General features: G+C 43.3%; 2 protein-coding genes across 3 annotated transcripts in view; both read left to right on the top strand.

Annotated features, from left to right (window-relative positions):
* The first annotated feature begins 289 nt into the window (after positions 1-289).
* hspa1b (heat shock protein family A (Hsp70) member 1B) lies at positions 290-3198 on the top strand. Its single transcript, XM_033629352.2, has 2 exons — positions 290-426; positions 1141-3198. Exon 2 carries the CDS (start codon positions 1163-1165, stop codon positions 3080-3082), a length of 1920 nt encoding a protein of 639 aa, XP_033485243.2. The 5' UTR covers positions 290-426; positions 1141-1162; the 3' UTR covers positions 3083-3198.
* Positions 3199-7152: 3954 nt separating this feature from the next.
* The window catches only part of kcnc4 (potassium voltage-gated channel, Shaw-related subfamily, member 4), a 31178-nt gene continuing 28072 nt past the window's right edge, over positions 7153-10258 (top strand). The window contains exon 1 of one of the 2 annotated variants that reach the window (XM_033627878.2): positions 7153-8446. In XM_033627878.2, the coding sequence (XP_033483769.1) occupies positions 7841-8446 (606 nt within the window). In that variant the 5' untranslated portion in view covers positions 7153-7840. The remainder of the gene's footprint in view (positions 8447-10258) is intronic. The other variant, XM_033627879.2, reaches the window with a different exon arrangement.

The raw sequence follows: 10258 nt of genomic DNA, 5'->3' as shown, positions 1-10258 counted from the left end.
CATGTTTTCCATTATTTTTGGGGACAAAGCTGATATTCATGACTGGTCACACCTCCACATCCCCCCTCAGCGTTCCTTACTCCGACATTCCCTACATTGTGTTCCCTCGCCGTCAGCCCTGCTGGCCAAGCCTCAAACTGCTGTCCCACTCTGGAATATTCACCGGCTCTCTCGCACCCGGCCAGCTGCAGTGGCTGCTAATATTAACCATGAGTCACTGAGCAAGGAGGAGGAGGGGGACAGGGAGGGAGCTGGGAGCTTCTGGAAACCTAGTTACAACTATATAAGCAAAGCGCCTGAGTCAGAGCAGGCATTAGTTTAAGAAAGAACCACACAGAGGCAAAAGCTGCTGCAAAGGAAACTACTAAAGGAGACTCTGCTGAGATCCTTCAACATCCTCAAGCAACAGAGAGCTCATCCCTGAAAGTAAGTAGCAACTATTATACCATTAAATAATAAATTAATTCATTTAAATGGAAATATCGAAGCAGATTTCTTAATGTTAAGACACATCTGTGATGGTGACGTGTTCATCCTCAGGCATTAATTGAATCTACTTGTTCACTAAAAGATATATTTTAAACTTACCAGCACCAATGCATCAATTCTGCTTTATATTATGTCTTTATTAATGGTGGTATGAAATTAATTTCACAGTACATTAGAGAAACAGTTGAATTTAAGTATAATTAAATTAAATTATAAAAAGGTGTTAAAATTACTTAAAGCATGTAGTTTGAGCTATTTTTAATATAGAAAAACATACAAAAATTATTATATTTTATGACTGACATGTATAAGAGTTATTATTATTTTTATTTATTTATCTATTTTTTTTTTTTTTTCAACAATAGAGCAATATCATAAGATTAAATTTGTGTAATAGACAGTGCCCTTGGCTGTGTATGACTAGTAATAAAAAGGTTTTTCAGTCAGGGTTTCTTTAAGTATAACTGCACATTTCTCTGTGATATTTATGTGGACAAAAATTATCGCACTTCAAACATGTTATCAACATTACTGACATTAATAATTTAGTAATTAGCTGTATTTGATATTGAGCTGCATTGTGCTTTCATGTCTAGCATAAGAAAATTAAATTAAATTAAAATTAAAATGTGATTTCCCCCCATTTTCCAGGAACTCTAAAGCAACGAGCAAGATGTCCTCAGCTAAGGGAATTTCTATTGGCATTGATCTGGGCACCACCTATTCTTGTGTCGGGGTTTTCCAGCATGGAAAAGTAGAGATCATTGCCAACGACCAGGGCAACAGGACCACCCCCAGCTATGTAGCCTTTACCGACACAGAGAGGCTCATAGGAGATGCTGCCAAGAACCAGGTTGCCATGAACCCCACCAACACAATCTTTGATGCCAAACGGCTCATCGGGAGAAAGTTTACCGATGCTGTTGTCCAGTCTGACATGAAGCTCTGGCCTTTCAAGGTGATCAATGATAACGGAAAGCCCAAAGTCCAGGTGGAGTATAAAGGGGAGATGAAGGCTTTCTACCCAGAAGAAATCTCCTCTATGGTCCTGGTCAAAATGAAGGAGATTGCTGAGGCCTACCTGGGGCAGAGAGTGTCAAACGCAGTCATCACAGTTCCAGCTTATTTCAATGATTCTCAGAGGCAAGCCACCAAGGACGCCGGGGTGATCTCTGGACTGAATGTTCTGAGGATCATCAATGAGCCCACAGCAGCAGCCATCGCCTATGGCCTGGACAAAGGTAAAAAAGGGGAGCGCAATGTACTCATCTTCGATCTCGGTGGAGGCACCTTTGACGTGTCCATCCTGACCATTGAGGATGGCATCTTTGAGGTGAAATCCACTGCAGGAGACACACACCTTGGTGGGGAGGACTTTGACAACCGGATGGTGAACCACTTTGTAGAGGAATTTAAGAGAAAATACAAGAAGGACATCAGCCAGAATAAGAGAGCAGTGAGGAGACTGCGTACAGCTTGTGAGAGAGCGAAGAGGACCCTGTCCTCCAGCACCCAGGCCAGCATTGAGATCGACTCTCTGTATGAGGGCATTGACTTCTACACCTCCATCACAAGGGCACGCTTTGAGGAGCTCAACTCTGAGCTCTTCAGGGGAACACTGGAGCCAGTTGAGAAGGCCCTGCAAGATGCCAAGCTGGATAAGTCCAAGGTCCATGAAATCGTCCTGGTCGGTGGCTCCACAAGAATTCCCAAAATCCAGAAGCTCTTGCAGGACTTTTTCAATGGCAGAGAATTGAACAAGAGCATCAACCCAGATGAAGCTGTGGCGTATGGTGCAGCAGTCCAGGCTGCCATCCTCATGGGTGACACTTCAGAGAACGTCCAAGATCTGCTGCTGCTGGACGTGGCTCCCCTGTCTCTGGGCATTGAGACTGCAGGTGGAGTTATGACACCTCTGATCAAACGAAACACCACCATCCCCTCCAAGCAGACCCAGATCTTCTCCACATATTCAGACAATCAGCCAGGTGTGCTGATTCAGGTGTATGAGGGCGAGAGAGCCATGACCAAGGACAACAACCTTCTGGGCAAGTTTGAGCTCACAGGTATCCCTCCTGCACCCCGAGGTGTACCCCAGGTGGAGGTCACTTTCGACATCGATGCCAACGGCATTCTGAACGTGTCCGCTGTCGACAAAAGCACCGGCAAAGAAAACAAAATCACCATCACCAACGACAAGGGCCGCCTCAGCAAAGAGGAGATCGAGCGGATGGTACAGGAGTCGGAAAAGTACAAGGCTGAGGATGACCTGCAGAGGGAGAAGGTCGCAGCCAAGAACTCACTGGAGTCATACGCCTACCACATGAAGAGCAGCGTCGAGGACGAGAACATGAAGGGGAAGATCAGCGAGGAGGATAAGAAGATGGTCATTGACAAGTGCAACCAGACGATCTCCTGGCTGGAGAACAACCAGCTGGCGGAGAAAGACGAGTATGAGCATCAGCAGAGCGAACTAGAGAAAGTGTGCAAGCCAGTTGTGACCAAGTTGTACCAGGGAGCAGCACCATCGGGAAGCTGCGGCAGCCAGGCAGGAGGCAACTCCAAGGGCCCCACTATTGAGGAGGTCGATTAAATCTGTGGACATTTACAGAAATACTTTGGCCACAACACTGTTGTTTGGTACTTAGAATAATGTATGTCACCATTTATTTTCTTGACTTGTCATAATAAAAATAATTCAAATTACAATGCTCTTGCAACTCAATTTACAGATGATTTTTGCATGTTTTGACCGACTGTTAGGCTCACTCCAGTCTGAAACTTCATATATAGTCAGCCTTTTCTCTATTTAGAAAGTGAGCATCAGTGTTTGTTGTCTATTTCTGAGGCTTTACTGATAAGACTACCATTTTATTTATCTTAACATCTCACAAAGAGAGCTGGTACTCATCAAACTCACTCTGCAGACTGGTTTTGGCTGCTGGTTCCAATTATACATTCAGAGCTTGGAAAGTTTGCTTTCAGATATGCTGCTCCAGCCTCCAGGAAGAATTTAAAATTGGGTTTAATACTTAATGCTCTTGTGAATCTGTGCAGAAAATGTATTAAAAGGGGGGTGTTTTTGGTAAAGATGCTTGATCGGTTTTGGGGAAATCTAACATTGAGGTTGCAGAACAGAAACTTCACCTGTGTGCCGAGCATATAGGTGAACCAAAGTGGCAGACGTCAGAACACAAATGGCCCTATCGAGAGACAGTGTCTGGGCTACTGTGGGCTAGAAAAACATGGTGGAGTGCACTGGAGAGGATCCATTCCCTATGTAGATATAAACAGCTGATTCTAAGGTAACAAAAACCTATTTTATTTTCAGGTGATTATAAACTAATGAAAACATATTTACAATTATATACCATTTCTGCCAATACAAGTATTTCCCTTGTATGCACATTTACTCCCCCACATTTCAGAGGGAAATATTTACTGTTTGCTTCACTGCATGTATCTTACAGCTTTGCAGATTAAAGGCTCTGCACACCAACACAGGTGATTTCAGTAATTTGGCTGATGAGACCTCTAGTCAGGTTTAAATTAGTCGGAGCTGTGCTGCTAATTATGTGATGCCACAAAGATCTATAAGACTAATGATGGAGGAGGGTGAGGGATGTGTCAGTCAAGAACAGTTTGTAACCCACACAGACCTGAGAAGAAGTCTAATGTGGCAACATGAATGAATACTGTTGTGTTTGTGTAGGAGCTTAAGGTTTTTTAATTAGCAGTGATAAAATCAATAATTAAAAAGAGAGAAGAAAACACTGACAGAGTCCACTCTGCTTAATGAGCTTTTACTTTTTCATAATAGGCTAAGGTTGCATTCTTTTATAAAGTATTCCACCGCGCTCCTATAACAACTCAAGAAAGTATACCAGAGATATTTATTATATTTATTTTCACGCCTTCCGGTCCCTCCAAAACCATCTACAATATCCACAATGCAACTCCAGCGCCAACAGCTGATTCAGGTGATTCAGTAGATTCAGGTGTAATGAGCTTGTAGCCTCAAGCTGTTAGTATCAAGCAGAGATGTGGAGTGGACTACAGAGGTCAGGTAAGATCACTTCAAACTCCACACCCATTTTTATTTTTATTTTTATTTTTATTTTTAAGTTGTTGTTTTTTACTCACATTTTTCAAACTTGCAGTCTTCAGACCAGCCAGTTATCAGACTTCCCACAGCTCCTTCTGGAGCCACAAAGGCTGTATACAACTTTTTTTTTTTTTTTGGCATACCGGTTTGCAATAAGCTAGTAAGGTTAGCCTATTCCAGTAAACAGGCTTTGATAAGTGTAAAATAAATCCAGTTGTAGCAGATTTTTTTTTAAACTGGGCTATTGTAAATCAGCTTAACACCATTTGTAATTAATCTGAGGGGTGAATCCAGAGGGGTGACATATGACCAACTTTACAGGACAGCCCCCAAAAAAAGACAATTCTATGTCCTGACTTTATTGATGTTAATCTTTAATATAAAACTTTTACACATGTAGTCGTATATACACTGATCAGCCAAAACATTTGAACCACTGAAATGAAGTGAAAACATTAATCATCTTGTTACAATGCAATGTTCTGCTGGGAAACCTTTGCTCCTGGCATTCATGTGGATGCTTCTTCACGCCAACTACCCAGACACTGTTGCAGACCAAGAGCCCCACCTCATGGCACAACACTCCAACAACAACCTGATGGCAGTAGTCCTCCCAGTAGGACAGTACACCATGCACCATAACAACTGCTAAGGAATGGCCTGAGGAATCTTACAAAGAGCTCAAGGTGTCGACCTGGTTTCCGAATTCCCAGAGGTCTCCTCGATCCATGGTGAGGTCTCCTTGAATCGGACTGGGCTCTGACCTGTCAAGGCATGAACACAGGACCTCTGGGGGCTGTCCTGTGGCGTCTGGCACCACAGTGTTTTTGGCAGATCTTTTGAGCTCTGGGCTGTGAGGTGGGCTACTGGCATGGATGCTTGAGCAAAGTGGGATCTGGGGAAGTTGTAGGACAGGTTGATGCCTTGAGCTCTCTCACAGTCCTCGAGCTGTTTCTGAGCAGTTCTTATGATGTGAAATGGTGCATTGCCCTGCTGGGGGACCACTGCCATTAGGGAGTGTTGTTGCCATTAGGTGGGGTAGTCAATCTGCAATAGTGTTTGGGTTTGTGGAGTGTGTCAGGGGGCATCCACATTGCATTTGCGCTGTAATGAGATGATGAATATTATTCACTTCGCCTGATCGGTATATATGCCAAAGGTGGGAAGAGGTCATTGTTTTGCTGTTCACAAGTAAGTCACAAGTCTTTGCACTTAAATCCTGAGTCAAGACTGACAAGTCTCAAGTTCTTAACTATGAGTTTCCAGTCATTTTGAGTCCTTAACAAGCTATAATGCACCTTTCACAAAATGTTAGAGCCATTTTAACAGCAGAATAGGCTAATATATTACATTTACAAAAATCATTGATGCTTTGTAAAGCTTGTATTTATTTGTCAAAATAAGTTTGTTAAAACAAGAGTGACTGAACTGAATCAGAAAAAGTGCAATGTCAGAAAGTGCTGAAATTTCATGGCACTTTCATGTAGCCTCATTAACCAGTACCACGGCAGAATTAATTTTGTATGTCTCTGTCCTGTCTTGTCTTATTCTCACCTCATTTTGAAAAAATGCGTATAACTTTTATAAGAAGGCTCGAGTCTAAGTGAAGTTACAAGTAATTGGTGTAAAATCCAAGTCGAGGTGCAGGTCTTTTTGGATTTCATCAAGTCGTGTCTACAGTCATTACATTTGTGACTTCAGTCTGACATCAGTCCAAGTCATGCGACTCAACTCCACCCTTTTTGGCCCCAAATATTTGATTGTGTTCAGTGTTCAAGTCTTTTAATTTTGGACTAATAACTCTGGATTGGTTCAGAATTCACAAGTACCCTTTTGTCAGTAGAAAGAGCTCATCAACAGCTTTCATTTAATATAAATCTAACTCATTTTCTCCCATGATGTCACTTATACCCTGCTGGTTCTCACTCATAATTCACTTAAAGATCCACTAGGTGGCGGTCTTAGTTTGTGCACCAACATCATGACTCCTCTAAACACACTGGAGGCCTGGAAGCGACCTGTTGGATCACACTTTGTAGTTGCTCAATAATAATGATAATACCAATAATAATCCAGGAAATGACAGTAAATCACAACTGGAGCTTTCAGCTGAGCTGCTGCTGAAAGTCGAGACTGACATTAATCTTGATATAAAGAGTGATAATATGGCCTGTTTCAAGAGGTTAGACTGCCAAGTTAACATCAGCAGATGTTAAGGACAGTAAAGTAGCTGTTCCTTCTATATTTAGTGGCACTAGTCCTTCAGTCAGTGTGTGCAAGTACATTATGTGGACATATAAACACATGCGATGCGAACAGCCCATGCAATGCTGCAACAGAACAATTCACATTTTGCTTTGATACTTTTTATTTTATGTATTTTTAATTTTTTTTAGAGGTGTTTCTTTACAGTGCGGTCAGACCCGAATATGTAAAACATCATAGCATACCAAAAGCAAACCGAAGTTTGATCATATCTCACACACACACTTCATCAGCACATCCTGTGGGTCTGATTAGAGGGAGTGGTTCAATAATGCACCAGCCTCCGCCGGCAACCAAAGAGTTAAACCGTCGAGAGCCTGTTGTTGAGCGCACCATCCAACCGGGCTGTGTCGCTAAGGGAAGATAGGCTACTTGTGGAGCAGCAACAGATCTCCAGCTGGAAAACTACCCCACATCTGGCACGCGATCTGAGCGGGAAGACCTGGATGAATATCTCAGCGCGCGATTAAATGCGCGACCGGATCATTGTCAGGTTTCCTCGTCTCATGTGGAGAGGAGAAAAGTTGTCAGGGATAGTTGTTGATTTTGGCGTTGCAGAATTTGGATGAGATTTGCCAGAAAAGGCAGCGAGGAGTGACACGTTACTCCAGGCTTAGTGGTTCATCCTGCTGTGCGTAATCAGGCATTTTTGGGGTGCAACAGGCTTGATGAGTGATAAGTGCAACATCTGGAAGAATTCATGTAAGTCACATTTTGTAATCTATTCTAGGAAGAACACATCCAGTGATCCTGAGCATCTGCGTTTTGTTGCGACCCCAGACTGAGTTTTGTAACAGGTGGTTTTTATTGAGCGTCTCTCTCCGGCGCTGTCTGGACCATTACGCTGTTATTTTTTTGGATAGATGAGACGCGCAGGTTCCTATAATGACTGGGGTCTGAAATGAGGGCGCACTTTGCGTTCATTTTCTGATTTTTGTACAGTGGACAGCAGTTTGTAACGGAGAAGGTCCCTGCTTCTCAATGATCAGCTCGGTGTGTGTTTCGTCTTACCGGGGGCGCAAGTCAGGCAACAAACCTCCGTCTAAATCATGTCTGAAGGAGGAGATGTGCAGAGGGGAAGACTCGGACAAAATTATCATCAACGTGGGCGGCACTCGACATGAGACCTACAAGAGCACCCTGAGGACCCTGCCGGGGACCCGCCTGGCATGGCTGGCAGACCCGGACTCGCAGGTCAGCTCTGACTCGGACGCTGCGCCCCCGAGCGCCGAGTTCTTCTTCGACAGACACCCGGGCATCTTCGCCTACGTGCTCAACTACTACCGGACCGGCAAGCTGCACTGCCCGGCGGATGTCTGCGGGCCTCTCTTCGAGGAGGAGCTGGCGTTTTGGGGGATTGACGAGACCGACGTGGAGCCGTGCTGCTGGATGACCTACCGGCAGCACCGGGACGCGGAGGAGGCCCTGGAGACGTTTGAGCCACCGGACCCGGAGGACACAGACGATGACATGCCGAGACGGTTTGGCATCGAGGACTGTCCGGACAGGTCAAGAGGATGCTGCGAAGTTTGGCAGCCGAAGGTCTGGGCCTTGTTTGACGACCCGTACTCATCCAGAGCAGCCAGGGTGAGTCCACCAGGTGTTTTCAGTGTGGGGCCATAAAACCGGCGAGCTATTTTCCATTTTAGGAGGCGCACATGTCATGATCAACAGGTATCCCTGCAAAGTTCAGCCAATCAGGCTGCAGCAGTAACAGGAACATGGAGTGTGTTTGTATTTACACTTCTCACATCAAGGTGTTTATTATGTACTGTCTAAATTAGGATCTGTCTACACCAAGTGTGTTAGTGTAACCTCTAGTCTGAATGATCAGCAGCTTTATTCAGTTTCACATAGCCTTGATTCTTCAGGATCATTCACTCAATATCAATACTGAGTCCTCTGAGTACCTTCAATCAGCACAGGAAACATTAGGCGAGTTTATTCAGCAGCAAGGCAGTTCAAAGTGCTCTACATTAGTGCTGCCATCATACAGGGATTCCTAACTTTAATGCAATACTTTGAAAACGTTAGTATCTGCTACCGTTTTCAAAGCCACAAACTAAATTTTTCAGTCGAAAAATAACTATAACAAGGCTAAAACATGGCAATGACAGCATTTCTTGGTTAGCAGCAGAGAACAGAGGAATGACTGTAGTAAACGTTAACAATAAGAGAGAGCAAGAAAACACAGCTGGTGCCTTTGTATTGATACTGGTGAAAATGAGTAATGAAACAGATTCAAATATTCAGAATCAATATACATGATAAATCAATATTTTTGAAAACACTACTTTACATAAAACATCAAAATGTTGAGAAAAAGTGCAAAAGAAAAGCAGAATAAAAGACATTTAAATACAGCTAAAAAATAAAGACTAAACGGTACAGTGCAGCGTAAGAGATGATATATTTAATTTGGCAAACAGTAAAGTCTTCAGTCTTGATTTAAATGCACTGAGAGTTGTAGATGACCTGCAGTTTTCTGGGGGTTTCTTTCATAAATATGGTGCATATAAACCGAATGTGGAACGTTTGATACCCAGTTTCTGTACCCCTACATTCGCCTTTGGGTGTACACCACCTATAAAGGGGTGTCTCCCACCTTGCCTCTTCCTTTTTTTGTTGTCATGCTCTGTGGGAGTGGGGCTGGAGTTTGTGTGAGTGTGTATACTGGAGGATTTTGTTTTGCCAGATGTTGTCAGGAATAAATGGAGATCGCCTCTGAAGGTGTCCATGGTCCGGGCCTCTTTATATCTACACCACACAGACATCACTAGAGTCCACTGGTGACATTCGCTCCAAGTTTTGACTCTAGGAACAGACAGCCTGAGAGGTCTGGATGGTTCATAACGTAGCAGATGATAAGAAATGTATGTTGTTTCCAAAATATTCAATTAAAAACATAAATATTAATGGCAGCAGTCAAGTGTGCTGGTTACATGTTTTTCCTATGTGACCCTTGTAAAATCTACCAACTTAATAACTCAACATGATCAGGTGAGTGTAGAAAACCTATTCATAACTGCAGTTTTTGATCATGGCAACAACATCCGTGTGAATGTGGCTTTTAATTTAAGTGCACGCAGGATTTCCTGCACTTTGAAACAAGTCTGTGATGTTCTTGGCAGGTTGAGTTGAGGCTTGATTTTTCTTTGTATGGAAAGGGTGTTTTTTTTAGAACGACTTTCTGGCTGCAGTTCATATCTCCACATTTGTTTCATTGACTGTTTCCAGGAACAGACGTAGACTCACCCACGCATCCACCAGAGACTGAATCTGCACATCCTAAAAGAGACAAACACAATGAACATCCTCTATATCACTTTGACTTGCTCCCCTTTTAGACAAAAGGAAATCATACACACGCCAAACACAAACATTTTTTTTACAGCTGGT

Source organism: Epinephelus lanceolatus, chromosome 8, assembly GCF_041903045.1.
Source record: "Epinephelus lanceolatus isolate andai-2023 chromosome 8, ASM4190304v1, whole genome shotgun sequence".
Classification (NCBI taxonomy): domain Eukaryota; kingdom Metazoa; phylum Chordata; class Actinopteri; order Perciformes; family Serranidae; genus Epinephelus; species Epinephelus lanceolatus.
The sequence above is the reverse complement of the archived record's forward strand: the minus strand, read 5'-3'. Positions and strand labels throughout refer to the sequence as shown.

What these genes read in the sequence shown, in the direction of transcription:
- hspa1b (XM_033629352.2), top strand. Translation starts at nt 1,163, where the DNA reads ATGTCCTCAGCTAAGGGAATTTCTATTGGCATTGATCTGGGCACCACC.